Source organism: Colius striatus, chromosome 7 (genome assembly GCF_028858725.1).
Source record: "Colius striatus isolate bColStr4 chromosome 7, bColStr4.1.hap1, whole genome shotgun sequence".
Classification (NCBI taxonomy): Eukaryota; Metazoa; Chordata; class Aves; order Coliiformes; family Coliidae; genus Colius; species Colius striatus.
Window position 1 is genome coordinate 2,300,385 of NC_084765.1, and position 20,742 is coordinate 2,321,126.

General features: G+C 38.9%; 1 protein-coding gene across 2 annotated transcripts in view; it reads left to right on the forward strand.

Moving 5' to 3' along the window:
* Nucleotides 1-20,742, forward strand: part of SHANK2 (SH3 and multiple ankyrin repeat domains 2) — a 332,306-nt gene that overhangs the window by 58,873 nt on the left and 252,691 nt on the right. For both annotated transcript variants that reach the window (XM_061999345.1, XM_061999344.1), the window contains exons 11-12: nt 254-331; nt 20,046-20,112. In XM_061999345.1, coding sequence (XP_061855329.1) covers nt 254-331; nt 20,046-20,112 — 145 coding nt within the window. The remainder of the gene's footprint in view (nt 1-253; nt 332-20,045; nt 20,113-20,742) is intronic.

Consider the following 20,742-nt stretch of genomic DNA (forward strand, 5'->3'; position numbering starts at 1 on the left):
TCTGTGTTTACCTCTGGCATTTCTCTACACTTGCACTTGCATATTGTTTCCCTTCTAACACACTGCAAAGCACCTAAGGTTTTGGCATATTCAAAGTGCTCTTTTAATAACTTAATTTCTGAGATTATTTCTTTATTTTGTTTGCTTTTAGTCTAAGGAAATAGATACTAAACAGCAACACACCTCATAGCCACAATATCTATTTTGTAGGTAAAGCCCCTTATTAACAAGCTGAATCTTCTGCCATTTTCAGGAGAGCTGTGCAAGAGTGCTGCTGTTTCGGGGAGCCAACAAGGAGATTAAGAATTACAACAGCCAGTCTCCATTTCAGGTAAAAAAGAAATACTCATTTACCTTGCCACCCAGAAACATCTGCAAGAAAACTTTATGTGAGCTTGGTTTTGTGGAGAAGTTACACTGCACAAAGCTGAAAACAGCTGTAGAGTACAATAATGATCGTTTTGGAAACTGTGGCTTTTGTGTGATGCAAGAAGTGAAGATGTCCTGGAAAGATCAGGAATGAGAGGAAAAACCCCCTCCCTCTGAGCTGTTCTGGTGATACCACCACCAAGTTCAAGAATTAAATGAGCTGTGGATAACAAAACATGACACTGTTGGTGTCCTGTGGTCGGATGTGAATTGCTTTGTGATTATTCCCAGTCTCATGTAAGAGACATCCAAGGAATGGCTTTGCAGCTAAGCTTTGCTTGACCCCTATCAAATTACCCAGGAATCCCTTCCTTCCTTGGATGTAAGGCCAAAGAGCTGGGCTAAGTTTGAGGGATGAGGCTGATTTAATGCACTCTCAGTGCTGAAAGTCGAAGCTGTCATCTAATATCTCCAAAAGAAAATGAAGTGTTTCTTTGATTTAGTCAGAATTGACTAGATGGTTTTCCCCATACTATTTTCTTATATTAAAGTACTTTCAGAAAGCTTAATTAAAAATCCATGTGGGAGGAAATTGTCCAAAGGCTTGTCAGGTGTGGCTGACAACCTTAAGCCCTTATTTCTGAAGCAGTCGTAATTAGCCTGGATTGCAGAGAAACGCTCATAACGCAAACTGACGTGTGAGAAATAGGGATGGGATGAAAGCTGGTATGTTATAACAGAAAAGAACAGAAAGAACGTTTTTCAAGCTACAGAAGAATGATGGTAGAGTATCATGGAAAGGTACTGTTGTGAAATGTGAGGGGGGCTATTTCCTAAACCTGAATAGTCTTTCCACCATACAAATTCCAGATTTACTTTGCTCATTGTGTCTTTCCCAGCACAGTCTCAACCCACTTTGGCACAGAATTCAATTTGCTCTCATGCTTTGAAATAGTTGGAATATTAACTGTGTCCATGTGGAGGGATGGCTGTCAGTTTCATCTCTTTACTTTGAGCGATTAGATTGCTACTTTATGTCTTTGAGACAAACTTTTCCTTTTGTTTTGAGATTTTATTTGGAGAGGATAAATGGCAAGTAGAACAGTTTCCAGTTCTCTTCCACTTTGTGCTGACTGCTGCAACATTCTGGTTCTTCCTCTTAGACCAGAAAAATACAAGGGAAAAAGGCAGAATGGATAAGAAGTGTAAAAGCTCGTGCTGATAGTTAAAGGGCTTTAAGAAGTGAAGGATGACTAGCTAAAACTGAATAAAATCAAGTGAAGACAGGAGACAGAAGAAATAATTTCAGGAGCAGAGTGTGGTTGTGGAAGGGCACTTAGTGACCAGTGAATTTATCCCCTGTCCCTATGGAATAAAATCTGATTTGTTATCATTTATTCTGTGTTAACACTTCTGATGCTTGTGCTTCTGTCAAGTCTCTCTCCTCCTAGTACAGGCAGAAGGGCTGACAATTACACTGTCTTTTTTTTTATCTAGAGCCACTTAAGAAAGGGAAATTACTTTCTATCTTTTTACTCTGGGATGTGTTAACTTTAAATGTGGGGAACGTAGGATAAGTTGTGGTTTTTCCTGGATGCAGTGAGTAGAGCAAACTCTGATGCCAGCACTGCGATAAAGCAGCATTAGAATTAATTCTTTGCCATCTGTCTGTTGCTGACCCAGTCCATCAGACACCACAAGTGGAGCTGTTATAAAATTATACAGAATCCCCTGGAGTTAATAGGATTTTGCATACTAAAAAATGTTTACTCATGTAATCAGTAGCAAGGAACATCAAAGTATCTCATATGTACATAATGAGAGTGGTTGTGGCAGCAGCATCTATTCCTTGGAGTCACCTCTGTTATGTTCTTTTCTCAGAAATCTGAAAGGGTGATTCTTTGGAATTGCTGCTTAGGAAATTGGTGATATGTAAACTGTGCTATTCTGTGAAACAGAAGTATCCAGACATGGAGAAATTTGTGTGTTGCTTTCAATGCCTGCCAAGGCTTTATTTATTGTGATGAAAATGAGCAGCAGGATTTGTTTCTAGCATTAGTGTCCAATAAATGCAGTCAACATCCCTCCCCCCACCCCAAAGATATGCCTGTGTTCTCTTCTTACCAAATCACAGCACTTACTGAAAGAAGTATGGATTTATCAGCTCATATGGAAGGGAAACTAGTCTGGACTGAACTCTACCACTTAATTCAGGTATCCCACACTGTGTATACACCTCTGCCTGGGACCTGGCTGTCCTTTTTGTCTTTTCAGTGTCTGGCAGAGTGAGCTTTGGAAAAGCATTGTCAGGTGTTGAAGCCATGAAAAACCTTGTCTATATTTTCCAGCTAAGCACCTAAGCTTTTATTAGCTACTTTAGAAGGAGTGTGCTTCATCCTGACTCATTACTGGGGTCTGTTAAATTAGTAATCAGTGTTGAGTACAACTGATGTCACCCATAGCCAAAGGTCTGTGGCCATCAGCTGTATTGGTGCTGATAGGCTGAACTCTGCAGTAGCAGAATATGGGTCAGCAGAAATGTCTCTCTGTATTTTTTTTTATGGGGGTCTCCTCTCTGCTAATAAGTATTAATCCTTGCATGGATGTGGGATGAATCTCCTCCCTCTGTCCTCCCTGTGGATGTTCCAGGTAGATTGGGGTAGTTCCTGTATCACCATTCTTGGTCTAAGTGTGAGAATTTTTTGTGTAGTGTGCATTTTGGTTAAAGGCTGGCTAACAAGTAGAGGTAAGATGAAATCTATGCCACATCATTATATTGTATTGCCAGTTCTGTTTATTAATCACTTATCCATCCTGTCTTGACTGGGTAATCTAAGTACATGCTAATTATTCTGTGCTAACAGATGGTTAAAAACCCATTGGCATCACAACGCTGCAAGTTCCAACTAATAATACACTGGTGCATACATTGTGCATGGTCATTTTTCTTTTGAAGTGACTAAAATTGGAGCAGGTCTGTGCTTTCATTCATAGCACTGAACCTGGAGGTGCCCTCAACCATGCCTGCTTTAAACACTGCTGATGTCTTCACAACCATTCATACCTTATGGTAGAGCTTGCCACCAACATACTACATCACTTAGAGCTCTCATAAACTGACTTATGAAATGCTGAACAGTAACATCTGTTCTAGCTATAGGTTAACTTTCAAGTTTCCATTGGTTTTAGGGTTTATTTGCTGTTGCAGTTTCTATTTTAACACGAGAACCTCCCAAAGGATCCTTTCAGAAAAGCTGTGATATCCTATCAGTGTTCATAGTTATTTAGTTTGCCACATGTTTTATGTGCTCCTAGATCAATGTAAGAAGGGGTTTTTTTTAATCTACCTGGCAAATACTAACCCAGTATCTCAGAAATCTCAAGTGTGTACAGTCTGTCGACATTCTGTTGTGCAAGTTAATGGACATGCACCTTGTTTACTGTGTTTTTCCTGTTTCTTTGAGTGAGTAGGAACTCTATATGAATAAATCAGTTGTTATCACAGGGGCTGTAAAGCACTTTCAAGGTTAGAGCTAATAATAAGTCAGTGTTTTTGAAACATATGTGTTCAAATGCTCAGAAGAACTATCCTGAGGTAGCATTTAGTGACACCTTTTAGTGGCAGAAATGTATCTGAGAATGATTTCTCTCTCAGTTGTACCTTTTTATTGATCATTGCTATCCCAAATCAGAATGGGTTATTTATTCCCTTAAGCTACATAGATGGCAGAAGCAGCAGCAATCTACCAGGTCCACTGCAGGTAGAATTGTTCCTTTCACTGTGTTGGCTGTACATCTATTTTTAATTGCTCATATTTTTGCCAGGTTTGAATCATTTGAATTTTCCCATGCCATGCATCTCAGGCATCATTGTTCAGAAAAACAGAATGATTCAGCTATTTCAGAGTATGAGTGAGGGGAAAAAAAACATGTGTTGTTTTGCTCATGCTGAAAAACTCTGTTGACCCACCTCTCCTTGTCCCATCTCCCCTGTTGTGTTATCTGGCTTTGTTTTGTTTTCCTTAATTGCCCTGCATGCTGTCAAGTGATCTCCATGTTAATAACATGGCAGTGTAAACTGGTTTGTAGTCTGACTCAAATGCAGGGGCTCCAAAACCAGGCTGCATATTTGGAAGCTAAGCTGGCTGGGGGGAATGTAAACAGGTGCAATTGGGCATGAGTAAGGAAACACTGAGCCAGGAGGTGAGCGACAAGACTGGCTGGGAGATAGGCTGGGAGCCCAAGCCCAAAATAATTGAGTGAACGGAGCCAAGACCAAGATTGATAAGGGTCCTGTGGAGACTCCTAATCATCAAGGGCAGAGGAGAAAGAATGTCAGATTAGAGGGGAAATTGTAGACTGTATAAAAAAGGAGCCTTGCTTGGACAGTGATGCTGGGGACAAAGCCTCAGACTGGGGAGGCTGAGCCGGGAGGCCAGGGAGGATGGGACTGTCACAGGGTGGATGTGCACTTAATGCTCCCAGCCCTGCTAATGATCTGTAAAACATCAGTCTGGTTTATTATCCAGCATATCACTGGAATGGCTTCCCAAAACCCATTTTGTTATTTCAAAGTTACATATTTTTGATGAAATTCACTGGCAAAGGACAAAAGGTTGCTCTCAACTACCATTTGTCTCCAACTTACTTTTGAAGGAGTGAAACTCTGAGAAGCTCAATGTTAAAACAAAAAAAATAACCAAATTACCCAAATTTAATGGAACATATGAATTACACAAGGACTTTGTTTTTGCCAAGTATTTGTTTTCATCCTAATTCCTTTCCTGAAGCACTTGTGTGAAGAATGCACCACTGAAACTTGGGTATTATTGGCAAAAAGTACAACTCACTTCTCATGATGCCTTCTGCCTTCAGTCAGACTTCTAGTTTTTTCCAGCTTTTGTCCTGACTTGAGTCAAATAATGGACCTGATTCCTACTTGCTTTGGTGCTTTTCTTTTTGAAAGTTAGATCACTGCTTGTGTCGATCATTTACGTTGTGTTTTGGAGTTATGAAGTAATAGATGAAGAGCAACCTGTCGTGGAGCCTAATTTGCACCTAAGTCATTCTAGGTCATATTTAGGTATTGATAGGAGAGGAATTAAGGTTTGAATCACATAAAATCCCAAAAGTACTAGAATAAATATAATAAACATTTCTACAGGATGGCTTTTTAGGGTTCAGATTTAGAGGAATTAGTAAGAGTTGTGTTTAGCATTTGTAAATCTACATGAGTGACCATACCAGAACAAACTATGTCTTTTTCCTTTAAAGCTAAAAAAGTGTGGGAATATGTGTTTATGTGGGCATACTCAGCATAATTTCTTAAAAAGGCATAATTCAAATACTAACTAAAAAGTCTCTCGAAAAGGATGGGTCTCATGGTGATGCATCCAGATGCAAACAGTGATTAGCTAAGATATGTTTTCTCATCACTTACCTTCAAGTGCTATTTATACAGGGGAGCACATGTTCTCCTTTGAGAAAGAGGCTTTTGGGGAATTTCACACAGCACCTTGGGCTTTGTGGTGCTCATATGGCATCTGTTAGGGGGATATTAGGGAAAAGGCTGGCAAGTGAATGTATTCCTGAGAACAGCAGGGATACAAGATATTGTTCCAAGTACCACTTCCAGCAGGAAAGTGCATGATGGCAAGTTAGAAGTGACCTCAAGTGCCAGCAGATTTTCTGCTACTGTCAGTTTTGAAGTATTGACCAAACTGTTAGGCAAATGCTTCTCCTTACTGAAGTACATGAAGTACATTTACCAAAGGTCAGGAATAGATTCATTATTATTATAAGAAGATAACGAAGCAGAAGGAAAGACTCTTGCTGAAAACATGAGACAGCAAAGATGCTTCTACCTCAACTGCTTCTGAAGATATTGCAGCTACTCTGGAAAAGTCAGACCTCAGGCTTAGGGGCTTGGTAAGGGTTGGATGCAGTAAGAGATACAAGAGCAGAGAAACACGTATATGGATACAGAAAGGGCTTAAAATCCATTCGCCTTGACCCCAGTGGTGGTTTTCAAAGTGCTGGCTGATCACTGCTAACCTTTGTCTTAACCTCTGTGGGGTTTTTTTTCAGAAAGAAAGTAATACATAAAAATGTAAAGAAATCAAGCAATGTGGTTTTCTTTTATTGAGAAAGGCAAAACATTGTGATGCTTGGAGATGCTAAAAATACTGCAGAAGGTGCCCTTTTTTAAAACAAATAGCTCTTGCTGCTGCAGTTATGCGATTGTAAACTTAGAGGAGTGCCCGCCAGACCATCTTTAGTATCATGCTCCATATAAATGATCTGAGACCCCTTTGTCTTCCCCTTTGTGCTTTCCCTGCTCAGAGAGGGGTGTCCAGCTGAAATGCCTCAGGTGTTCTCACTTGCAGCAGCATTTCCCTGGGAAAACCAGTGTCTCTGAGGTACCTAGGAACCAATCTGTCTATTTTTCCACCAAATGGATAAACTGCCAAAAGCTCAGAAGCAACTAGGTTATAAAAGGGAACAAATTAAGCCAACTAAATTGTAAGAGTCACTAGCAGTTCTTGCCTCAAAGTAAGAAAGGCTCGGGTATGATTCAGACGTGGTTAGTTGTCATGGGTGAAGTTACAGAGGACAATGGAGATTTGTGCAATCTTAATTTAACTACAGGATTTTGACAGCAAGGTTGAATATTGCTCCTCTGATCTTTATAGTATATCCTAGAAGAGAAGGCAACAAGGGTAAGTTCTTCAATAGCCTGATCGTGACTGGGTAGTCACACATATCACGTCTTACCCTTGCAAAAAGATCAGCTGTGACTATAAAGACCATGGTAAACCTTGTCATTGGAAACAGTTGATTTTACTGTTGTGTCTATCAGAAGAAATTTTGGTATTTTTATGACTTTAAAACAAATTTGAGGTGAATGAATGATGTGTCTCTGAGACATCAATAAACCCCGTTAGTCTTAAGACAGGAGCTGAGTGGCCACGATGGAGATGAGGTGTCCGTTTATTTGTATTGCATCCTTGCCAGGGTTTTATGTGTATTGAAGTGGAAATGATAGGCACCATGTAAACACCTAGAGAGTGACAGTTATCCAGTATTTTTTTCTCAGTGTTCTTGCAAAAGAGTGTATTATATCAGCCTCTGCTCCAGATTTAACTGCAGGAGAGATGAGAGATGATGTTATTTTTATGAATTCTTGACTCCTGTACTGTATGTGTGGTATAAGGTGAAGTCTTATGGGGCAATTTGTTTCACCAACCGTAGATGAGCATGCCTGAGGTAATCTGCTACATTTAACTTGTACTTATTGTTAAACTGTGTTAGTTTTAGATATTAATGCCATTTAGTTTCATTCTAAATTGGAATACCTTATTACATGTTTTATTCCCTGTTTGTGTAATAGCTTTAGTGGACATTATTTGAATTAGTCAACACTAATGAACCAGAAGTATCAGAGAAAGTGAAATCCACCTTTTGTGCTGAGGCTGCTTCTGCCATGAACAGAAGCCAGGGTGTCCAGTGGTGTCCTGCTGTTCTCCTGTGTTCCTCTCTCTTCTTGTACACAAACAGATTGTCATAACTTCTGACTAGATAGAAGGAAGAATGTTTTTTCACACTGGGAACGGTGAGACATTGTCCCAGGTTTCCCAGAGAGGTAGTAGATGACCCATCCCTGGAAACATTCAAAGCCAGTGGACAACCTTTAAAGGTCTCTTCCAACCCAAACCTTTCTGTGATTCTATAAACTTTTATCACAGCTGCATTTCTGGGCTGCTGATATTTTCATTTGGTGTCTGTACAGTGTTGAGCATCACCTGTGCGTGGGAACTGTGGGCACTTCAGTACTCTGCAAGTACAGAGTATTGATATCATAGGATGGTCAGGTGATGTGGGAGCATGATCCTTTGCTTTTGTGTGACTACACAGTATTAATTTCTGGCAATTTCCTAATGAGCTGCTGTTGATTACAAAAATGGAGGATCTATGGCTCTAGGACAGTCTTAGCATCTTCTTGATATGCCCTTTGGAGAGAAGGTTAGGGACAAGCAGTTGGCATATGCTGGCTACTCTGTGTCTGCCTTCATCAGGGTATGTTTTACTACACCGTTGTTTCCAAAGGTTTCGTTACGGGTAACTCACAGGATTTGGAACAAATCCACCAAGTGTATTAGGCAAAAGAATTGTAGTATTTTACGAATCTGAAGCATTTTATCCCAAGGGCTTTCAAAAAGCATTTTCAACCATTTGGGTTAGCAGTTTAAGTGACACTGTATTAAGTGTTTCCAGAATGGAATCCCGTGAACAGCTTTCTTCTGTGAAATAGTGGGCAGTAGCTACTGCCTGCTGTGAGTAGGAAGGCATTTTCCTGGAAGTGTCTGGGGAAGAAGCTGCTGATGTGACATGGTTTGGCTTTTCCATGAGATAGGACTGCCTTCAGAGGTGAAAGTTTTCACCCTGCAGCAGTACAGACCTCTACACATTTGAGCTGAGTTTTCTGTATGACCCGACGTTCACTGTATCTTCAAGGCAAGCAAAATCTAGCAAGCAGCACATTTTCTCAGTCTTTCCCTGAAAGAGTTCAGTTGAAGAAGATTGCCTTTCATGGCTTTTGGATTTAGCGTATTACTGGGGGAGAAGGAAGAAAATTAAGTCAATTTTATCAGTGGCTGTGTCTTATCTGATTCATATGATGCTGCAACCTGGCTTTATCTGCTTTTAGTAAATACCTCCCTGAAATTACTGCTCACCCATGTAGCAGTAATAAGGATTATGCAATAACTGGCTTCTGATGGCTCTTTCCAGCATGATCTAGATTTTCTGTGAAATGAGTCTGTAATTGTCAATGTGTGTGTATCATGCTGTTTGCTTTTTCTTTTCCATATTAATTATTAAAACACAAGTGGAGAGAAACGCATCTTACTTGAGAGTGACTTGGTAGGTGGCATTTGAGAGAGAAGCAGAAGATGATGTAGTTTACTTCTTTTCTCTCTGCTTTTAAAATAGATATAAGCATTTAATTTTCCAGTACATGCAGTGACCATGAAGGAGGCTTAACACAATCTATACAAAGTAGGGTAACCTAAACTTAGTTATATCTCATCTAAAGAAACAGGAAGAAACAAATGAATGTGATGAAGTAGCAAAGTTGTGCCTGGGATGAATTTGCTTGTATTTTGCTTTCTTTCCTTCCTGACATGTTTTTGTGACTTGTCCTCTTATTCAAGTCAACACTTTCTGGCAAGCTGGTCATTGCATAACATCGTCTCCTTTTGTCACAGGAGTGAGGTTTGCATTTCAAAGCCAAGAGAGTGAGATGATTTAGAAGTTGTGAGGAAAGGGCTTACATTTTTTTATCCTAGTGTTCACGCAGGTTTAGTTTAATCTGAACGTATTCAATCATGGCTTATTCATCACTGAGAGTAGTGAAGTTTTAAGAAAGCATCAGTGTATGATCATGAAAGGACAGCTTAAAATAAGATGCAGGTTCTATGGAAAATGAGCAAGGCTGTCTACAGGCATTTCAAGTGTCAGTCCAGTATAGAGTCCTGCTAAGACAGCACTGCAAGACACAGACCAAGAGGAAGTCATTCAGTGTGAGAACTGTCTCTTAATTATGACTTGAATTCACCAAGCTAGCCAACCTTGGCACTGTTTCATGGCTACTGAGTATATTTCAGAGGAAGACCCGTAGGGACTGTAAAATCTCTTGCAAGCACACCCAGCATTTTAGCGATGAAAATGTGCCAGCACTGCTGTGCTTGCATATGTACTTTTTTGATAATACTCACACATTGTGGGTTTTTTGATGCATGTAGTTGTGTGGCTGCTTATTTTTAATATACTCATTACTCAGAAATATTTAAGGTAGAATCCTAGTTCCTTTGAAGAGGATAAAATCCTGACCTGCTGGGGTCGAAGTGTGTTCCTCACGCTTAGGATTGTGTCAAAGCCACGGTACCAAATCTTTTCTATATATTATACTGAAGATGATATTTGTTTCATTAACATTTCCTTATTTTAGTGCTATGCTATTCTCCTAAGTTATGCCAAATTGCTTACTGCATTGCAACAGATAACTTGGGTTACACCAAATCTTTAGCTACTAATAATTTGCTGTAGCTGAAAGCAAGATATTTTCTCTTTGGAGTGACAACTTTAAGCGTTTTGGGGGGCAAAACCAGTACTTTGAGGCTATGGTTTTAATTCTTTTTCCATTCTCTGAGCAGAGTGCAGGACACTGTTGCATTCCCTACCGTAGCTGCTGCTGCAGAAGTCTCTTTGTCATTGCTCAGCTGAGACATTGACCTTGTCCCACCCATTGTAGGGTAGTTCTCATGAAGCTTAGGCTCCAAGGGTGTGAAAAACACTTAGGTCTTAGTGCTGCACGTAGCAATACTTGCAAGTTTAAAATCCTAGTGTTCAGTTACTAATAAAATAGATCAGCATAAGTTGATCCTCACCGGGGAAGCTGTTGAGATTGCTTGGAGGGCTTATGTAAGGGACTGCACCCAGCACAACGGAGCTGCTTACTCGCTGAGCTCTGGAAAGCGTGAATACTTTGACCTTAATACTAAGGTGAAGTGATCGTGGCAAGCTTTTGTTTAAACAGTGCTAAAATGATCAAGGGAATAGTGAAGAGCCTCAAAGCAATGTTGGCCCTTTCCCATAATTTATATTTTCAGATGCTAAAACTAGTTGTTGAGCAAATGTAAGGTATCTATTTTAAGATACTGCATGTCAATATCTGACTACAGATGGCTCCATGAATCATAGTTGGAAGAAGGAAAATGTTAGACACTAAGATATTGTTGCTAAGAGATTTTTGTACACAGTATGCTAACATGTGCTGGCAAATTTGGGAACAGTAGCAGCAGCATGCTTTTGGAGAAAAAAAATTCAGTGGTGAAGAAACTGTCTTCAAAGGACTATTTAAAGGATAGTAACATTATTGTGCTTTGTTGTACCGAGAACTGACGAAGATGAAATTGTCTTTCAAGCAGATAACGTACAGGAAACATCCAAAAGGTAAAGCTAATCCTGCTATCTGGTGAAATAGAAAGTGGAGACTAGAAAAAGAAAGAAGAAGAGTGCTTTGGGGTTTAAATTAAGCAAGTTTCAAGAAGATTGATAAGGTGATGGTTGCTGATATTTTGCCATCTACTGGACATCAGATATATTAATATCCAAAGTTCCTTTCAAAATGCATAATATTAGGCTCATATTATGTTATAGAATTAAAATAGTTAGGAATTACTTTCTGTCCAGGAAAGAAGCATTTATGAAAATGCTGAGTAGGATTTTTTTGGTACCTATATGCTTTCGTAACATTACTAAAGAGTATTTCAGGAAAATGCCAGCATTTTATTGTCCTGGTGGAGACTGTGGGTTGTTTCTGCAGTTAGTGTAAATCTTTACTGGCTTCTCTTTTTTTTTCCCCTTTAAATAATAGTTTTACTGCTTTTCTATGTTCTGTGTATATCTTCTTTGTTTTGTTTCAGTGAGTTTGACTGAAACTTGAAAATATTATACTAGAAATAAACCTTCCAATTGATGAAATGAATTTTAAGCCATTCAGTTCTGATTCAGTTTCAACAGAAGCATCATCCTCTCGTTTGCACAAAATACCACACGACTACAAACTTCTCAAAGTAGTAATTTGCTTCCAACGGATTTCTAGTTGTATCTAATTAGATTACATCTCAAGTTCAAAACTGGTGACTTTTTGGTAAAGTTTTGGAGTGTAAATGTGTGTCTCCATTGTATAAACATGTGTCTTCTTGAGGTCGTGTTTCATGTCATCCGTATTGTACGTATTGAGGAGCGCTGATAGAAAAGGAGTGTAAATTAGTGATATTAATAGCTGATTAATCAAGCATTTGGTTTTATTCTCTAATGAGGTGAACTGAGAAGCTTCTGCTACTTTTAATTTACAATGTTGTAGTCTCCAAGTGAAAAATCCTCCGTAATCATTACAGCTACAAGATATGAGATAATACTTTGCCTTTTGGTTTCAGAAAGTCAAATACAGAATTCATGATTATTCAGCATTTCTGGTTTAGATTACAGAGTTACCGTAACTCTATAGAACTTTCCAACTGGTTCAAAAAAACCCTCCCATTTTATTGCATTTATTGAATTCTCAATATCTTCTCTAATTGCAAATACCTAAAGCCTGTGTTGTGGTTTGAGCTGAGAACCGTGCTTGCCGAGTTGCCACATTCTGCTAAGGTGTTACAAAGAATGGATTTCTAGGTACATTCTTGTATTTATTGAGTAGACAAACATACATTGATGTACAAGCTCTCTGAAATTGCAGGAGAAACCAATAGTGTTTGATCAGTACATTTTTCTCCCACACCTATGGGAAAGAAATTCGGAGCGCAGATTGCTTCTTGCTTTTCCAAACCGAACTCCATCTGTACCACTGAAGAGAGGTTTAAAATCTACATGCTGCTCGTATATGAAGGCAACCAATGCATATTGATTGAAGTTTTTTTACAGAGTCTGCAGATTGTGCTGCATGATTTTGTGTCATTGTTTATCAGGGATGGACCCTTATGGTGCTGTGTGCTGCACGGGCATGCACAGGCATATGTGAGAGCAAGGTTTTTGTGCTTAGCAACCTAAGTTTAACTTTCTAGTGTCCTTGTGGGTGACTACTGCATACTTGATGTTATGCTGTGACAAACTTCACAGTGGCTTTAAGCTGAAAAAAACCCTTTATCCCATTGTTTTATTAGGGAGATCTTTTCCTTTTGAGTTGAGCTTGAGTTGAGTTGAGCTACGTTGCTTTTTCATTGCCCAACAGTAAGCACTGATAAATTTTTATATCAGGTTAAAGAGGTTCCTGTCTCCAAAGGCTGTGGTTAAAATGGAATGGTTTGGAGATTGCCTTACTGTAGGATTAGCTCCTCTTAACAGTTCACCCAGTAGCTGCAATATTGACACGATTCTTTTGTCTGGAAACTTATGCTTATTATAAAAGGTAACATTTCTTATATTTTTTTTAACCATTAAGCTATCACATCCCAATTGTGACACATGGAAGAGTTTTTATTGTAGTCTTTTCATGGAGGAGGTGATCCCAACCATTCCTTCTAAATTCACTTGTGTTAATTTCTCTCGAGGCTCTGCCGATTGTGGATCCTGTTGTGTAACGGCTGTAACTGCTTGGATGGTGTTTCTTCATTATTAAAATAACATCCTTAGTGGTACAAGAAATAATTTATGACTTTATAAGTGTATGATTTAAGTGGAAGGCAATTTCTGGAGAGTCTTACAGTTCCAGAGTCATTTTCAGGGTTGCATCACCTTCCAGTTCTGCCTGAAAATGTGGACATTGTAGATGTACCTCAGTGTATCTGTGTGTCCATCTGTGTTTCTGCTGCATGGCTGAGACTGAGCAAATTCAAGACTGAAGTTGCATTTTATCCCAGGATAGCCCTATCTCCTTTAATCTACAGTGCCATACCTGAACTCATTGCAATATCAAGGGTGCTTGAAAGACCATCATTTAGTAAGTGCGGCTGGATGACAGAGACAATGAAAGGGTGAAACATCAGACCTAAAGGAGAGAATAATGAAATGTACTTTCATCAGGCATGTGAAATTGTCTGGAAAAGAAGAGAAGGGGGAGAAAAAGCAAGCAGGGAGTTCTGACTATTTTATCAGGAACTGCTTATTGTGAATTGCAGCCCAAACAGCTTCCTCCTCTCTCCATTTAGACTGAGCCTTTTAAGGCTTTAAAATGCTGCAGGAAGTGCTGCAGCCTTGATTAAGAGGGAAATGTAAATGAACAGAGAGATGCTCTCCTCACTCCCATGAAGAAACTTTGGCAAAGACTTTGGCAAAGTTCTCTTGCTGGATTTGAGAGAGAACAACTTGGATTTTTCTCTTTTTTTGGATATTATTTCTTCTTGGGTGGAGCAGTTTGTTCCAAAGAGCTGTCATGTAATTTAGTTTTGGTGCTTACCTTTCAGTGACTAACCTCTAAAGCTCTAAAATTGTATTTGTTAACAGACTAAAAAGATCTTACTCTAATTTAATACAGCTTCTACCTGTGATACAGTTCAGGAAAAGAAAAACATCAATTGTGAAAGTTTAGTGACAGGTAAAGTGTATATCTATAATTTCCCATTTCCCAAAAGGAGCAAAACATTGCATTAATCACAATCAAAAACATCTAAATACTTGTATGTTAGTAATTGATATATTGAGACCTGCATTGATGAGGTTTAACAGAGAGATGCTGGTGAGTCAGAGCTGTTGTTTATATATGGTCCAGAGTCTGAAAACATCATGAAACTGTCACACTGAAACCTGTAACTGGACATCTGTCAGGTTTCACTGTTTACATGAAGTAGTCTCATTTGCCATTATTTAAACTAAATTCATTGGGGAATGAGATTCAGGAAAGCAGAACTAACCAGACATGCCAAATGTTAAGTTTCTGCATCGACTTCTGAAAGCCAGCTTAAAAACTGTCTGTGTCCAGAGGGAACATTTCTGACTGTAAATGAGAATAAATGCCATGCCAGGAGAAAGAAATACCCTTGTAAAGGTGCTTCACCAGTTATGAGTATTTCTTTCCTCCCCCAGTGCCCTGGCTAGCAATTATGGAGTGCCTCTGTCTCCTGCCTGCTCCCCTCAGTCTGTTCGTCACAGCTACTTCATTCATTCAAGTTTCTACTTCACTGAGCTGTCACTTAGTTACCATCCATAGCAACTAGCTAAGTGTCAATCAAACTCCCCTTCTTCACTGAATTGGTGGCAGAGCATCTGACATTGCCTGCTGTGGCAAATAGTACGGCCCTGGAACCAGTTGCATCATTGGAAAAAAGCATCTGTCTGTGAGACAGTGAGACAATGGGTTGATTGTAACAAGCTTTGCTTCAACCAAGAAAATATCGATATAAAACATGCAGCTTACGGTTATACTCTGCATTACGCACCCAGACAGTGACAACCAGCTCTTATCTCCTCTCTGCTGCCTTGCCCAGGGAGTCATTGACCCTCATGGCTTTGTGCTTCACAGCCTTCTGCACGTGTCTCAGCTGTGACCTGTTTCACTGACTCCATTAACTTTTTGTTACGATGACATTATGAAGACAGAGTATCATGGAAGTAGGAGGTGATACTGCCAGTCTCGCTGCATGGGTTTGCCCTACTTCTGATTTTGTATAAGTTACCTCCTGCTAGGATAGGTTTTTCTGCTTAACTTGGCTTTCTTCTCATTTCTCTTTTATAAGCATATGCACTTATTCAGGGCAGTCATTATGTTACCAAATGCAATATGAAAATCATTAGGTGCCTTTGTTAACCCCTTTAGTGGCATCAATTAAACTGAGAGAGGAGGGAGCTGATTAATGATTCACTTTGGTTACTATAATTCATATACATTTGTCTGTAAGGATGACTAAAAAAAAACCCCAAGAGAGTTTCTATTCTCTGCATGGTACAGTAGAATATATGGCAGAGATCCCAACCAAAATGTCAGTGCGGCAGATAAAGATCCTGGTTTAGGTCTGAAAGCACTGTATTTGAACTATTTAGTTATGCTTTTCAGCTGGACTTGGATTTGACACCGTGCTGTGACACTGCAGGTGCACTTTCTGATTCTGAGGTTGATGCAAAGTAAGTCTGCTCTTTAAAAACAGAGTAAAAGGGGAAAAAAAGAGCAGGTTTCATTGGAAATTGTGTATGAATGATTTAATATATTTTTGAGAAGATGCACAAGCAGGTTTTATCAGGATACAGAATAATGTGACTAAGGGCATGCAGCTTTTTGTTGTAAGATACATGTCTGTGGCAAAAGGCTGCATTGAAAGGAGGTTGGCTGCATGAATTAAAGAACCTGAATCACAGTAAGATTGCTGTATAGGCAGAAAAAAAGCTGCAATTTTTGAAGCTTCAGCATAGCAGAATCTGTAGATAGCCTCTAGTTGTGAAGTGCTACCTCCAGCCTTTCATCATAATATTTCATGTCTGTGAATATGCATGTGATGCATTTTGATGACTGGAATCCAGTTCCTACTGGAATGAGAAGAAACCTTTCACTATGGTTTTTCTGGCTGTGCTACTTTTTCATTGCTAAAAGAGAGATGTCCTTTTTTTTGGAAAAAAAAGCCCTCCAAACAAAATCTTCTTTCCTGCAGTGACCTCTCAATTGAAAATCTAGCACTTGGCTACAGAGCATCCTAAGAAGCAAAATATAGCTCTTTAAAATATGTAAGTCATGAAGCATATAGAGAATTAAACCCTAGTATTTTCTACAAGGGTACTACATTGGTGTTTTATAAAGTACAGAGAAATTTAACACAAATTTTAGTACAAATGTAACTTCAGTTAGATTTGGATTTAGTTTTGCCCTTAATCAAGGGAGACTTTACCCCACCTTAATTTCATTCAAGCCCTGGCTCTTGTGAGGATCATTTACTTGTCCTAGTGCACTCAAGTTTATAGTTGTATTTGACCACACTATAACTGGTTGAAGACACATTTTGATGGAAAAGAGACTGTGGTTGCTGTACTTTGAGCTTGCAACTGTAAAAATGTAACGTGTATAATTCCGTGTCTTTCCGATTTTTCTCTGACTTCACTTTCTCCCACACTCTTTACCCATCACATTCGAGCAAAGTACATTGATGCTATGCCAAGAAGTATTTGTACTTTTTAACTTTTTCCTGCTTTCTTTAGATCTTCACATATTTTTCCTTCGTTTTTGCTGGTAGAGTTTTACATTCTGTTTTTAACAGATCGAAGTAAATTAAATTGGGAGAAATGGTTCCTTGAGCTTGATGAATCTAGTGTTTGATCTAGAAGCAAATAAAGGAACAATTCTCTGCTGAGCTGTCTCAGCTATCTGGCAGTATCTTTTCTTTTTTTTCTCCAAGTAATAAAATGTGTATATCACTTGAACAGCATGTTTATACTTGAGTTTTAAAATCTATCCTGTATCAAACATTCTTTCCTTTGAGTGCCATGGCTGCTGTCTAGCAAGCTGCCTGTCACTGGTGAATTCCCTGTTTGAATTTTACATGCTAATTAGGGGTAATGTTGGAGAGAGTTATTATTGCTTGCTTATAATGTAGAGGAATGCCTTGATCTAGACACAAATGTTGCTTTTATGGTCCTCAACCAGGCCGGGATGCTGAATGTGAAGTCGTATCATTTGTACAGCTCTGGTGTTAGTTTCGTAGTGCCATTTGCCAGGGACGTTGATGAATGAGAGTTTAGAGGTTGCACAGAGGTGGCTGGAGGCCAGGTTCTGACACATTATCCATGCTGAGAAGCAGTTTATTTCAGGAGTAGTTTCTGTAATAATGATTGTTTTACCAGTCATTAGAATAGTACTTTTGAGGTGGACATTTGCCTCTGTTGGTGTTGAGGTGGGAGTACATCCATTTCTCTCTATCTCTGACCTTCCTGATGGTTGCAGATATTTTTAGCATCCAGAAGTCTTATGGCATATATGAAAAGAAATACTCATTTTTTTTTCAACTGTGGTCTAAAAGCAGAAGTGAGATTAAGTGAAGCCAGTATTATTTGTTCCCAGGAATCAATCAATGTTTGAAATAACACAACTGAGAAATGCCCAAGGCAAAGCTTGTCCTTACTGTTAACATTATAATGAGAAAATAAGTGCATATTTTTCACTAGTAGGTATAGTGATGTTACATGTGGGTTAGTTCTTTAAAGGACAAAAATGATTACACTGCACATGGCATGCTCATGGCTGCCTACTGAGGATTGTTTCAAAACACAAGTATAGGTTTATTGAGTGTAACTACTAGGTGTGATGTATTTCTGCCATGAAACAGATACACTTGAAATGAAAAAACCCACCCCATTATTACTATATTTAGACTTTGCATTGTGTAGAAATTTTTAATGAAACTATAAGCAATTTGCAATTTTCACAACCTGAAAAGCATTAAAAATCCCTCTTAGATTCAGGGCATAATCATGATAAGTGATATACTCAGTTGGTTTTCAGCTTTGATAGCTAGTCTAAAAATCTTATTCTGATAATATGTTACGAAATATAGTAATTTCTTTAAAGTCTTGCTTGTACTTTACTAGCCAGTAGACTTTACAACCTGAATCAACTCAGTCTGTCTCTGTTTAGACCAACAGTTGCTTGCTTAGGACCAAAGGATAAATTGGGAGGTTAATTTCTGTGTTTGAAACCATTTCTTTAAATCTGAGTCCTTCTGTAAAGATTTCCAGGGCTGCATGCAGAAAAGATTCATGAGTAATAGCTTGAAGCTTAAGGGCTAATACAATTGGAGTCTTGAGTCTTAAATGAGGTCACTAGGAGGGCTGTAGAGGGGAGCAAAGGGTATGATAATCTGGCTTTGAGCATTCCCATCTAGTTTTATTTAGGAGTGTTGCAGTGAGTTCTTTTTTCTCTAAGACAGTGTGCTCATGCCTGTGGCAAATCATCATCATAATACTGTGTTACAGTGAGGCTTCTTCTAGTGTTGAGGTAGGATATGTGATAACTCCACTCCGAGAGCATTAACTGTGCTTCGTACACTTCCCTAAGACCATTTCAGTTCTTTAGTCTCCCTTGGCATTATTCTTCATCCCTGAGATTTGTTGGAGTGGTACAAACCAGCAGATAACCGAAATTGGTCATCAACTCAGAAATTTCCACGAGTTTTCAGTAATTTCTCATGGTTGACATTAGCCTTATAACCAGGGGAGCCCTTAAATGTTTATACATTTTTAAGTATTTTGGTCTTGACTCTGTATATGTAGAAGCTTCTGAGAAAGGTGAGTACAGCTTATACCCCAGGAAAGCCACAGTGCCTTTAGAGGGAACAGTGCTTGTCATGAGATAAAGCTGCAAAATGGAGCCAGAAGAGGTAACTACTCAATATCCAGTGCAAAAATAGAAGAAGAAAAAGGGAGAAGATGGCAATGACATAACCAAATCACTTTCCTCATATCCAGTGGAGGTTTTTTTTCCTCTTTCGGTGCATTTAGATGAGAATTCAGAGTAATAGTTCGATATCTGTGTTTGTCAACAAGGAAATACATGAGAAAGTTACTCTTTTAGAACTGTATTTATTAAAACACTTTAAATGCTATACATATACATGAGCTTTTCCAGTTTCTATTTTCAGTCTTTGCTGTCTTACTGTTACCTGAATACTTGTAGTTCTCGGTACATCCTCACTGGTTATCCCACACACATTGCATTCTCATTCCTAGTGCCATTGTTCAGGTAAGTGGTGAGGAAGTAGCAATTAAAGGGAAATAATATCTTCAATGTGTGTCTCTGAGCCTGCTCCTGTAGCATTCTCCACACATCCATACAGCTCCCAGAGCTTTGGGGGACGGTGTGTTTAATGTTCGCTGCTGGTTTTGACTGCCACAATGTGAAGAGGCACAAGCTCTTCTAGCAGTCTCCTGAGACATCCACAATCACAGCCTTCTCACTAAATGGGACACTGGGGGACTGGCAGTGCTGCTTACAAGTAGATTGAGATATTGCTTCTCAACATTGTTTCAGAAATGTACTAGTTGCAGAGCAGAAATAATAAATGATTACTCTGTACATTGAAAATCTGTTTCCACCATGGTTGTCAACAATGTAATGTGCATATTTTCCTAGTTAATAAGTGTTCCTAGTTAATTAGTGATGGCAACATGTTAATTGTAGCTATTTTACCGTCCTTTAGGTGGCTATAATAGCGGGAAATTTTGAACTTGCTGAATATATCAAGAACCACAGGGAAGCTGATATAGGTAAGTAAGATATTGACACATGCTGAAAATAAGGGATACCTGTTTAAGCAGGGCTTTGCAAAGCCATTAATTCAGATTCTTTGTGAGGTTTGACTGCAGGGATGTTGACAGTATCATTTCAGGGGGGTTTTCAAAGCAACTTGTCTGTAAAAATTGGATGAAAAACTGCAATGTTTTCAAGATATGCTCTGAAACTGAAAATCTGATAAGCAATGCAAGAGAGTGGTAGATGCTTCATAAATTAGGTAGTTTGTAACAGACTAAATACACATCCACACACCTGGAAGAGCCAAATTGGCTCTTGCAGGTTGTTTTGGCACTAGCCTAAAGCAGCTCTCAAATAGGAGTAATTGATCAGAAGAAGATAAAGATGCTTCTCTGCAATCAAGTGAATGTATGGCAGAAATTGTCCATCCATATCCATAAAACCATTTCTTCTCACTGAGTTTGGTGTGTGGCACTGGATGAAGGCTGGTGACAGGTGTTAAAGGACCTTGACAAGAGACCTTAAGACTTTTTAAAAGATCTTTTTATGTAAAGAGTTTTGCCATTAAAACAAAAACCAGATTGATAAAAAGTGATTTCTAATAGAATTTAGTTAAAATAAATTAAAATACTTTATTCAAGTTA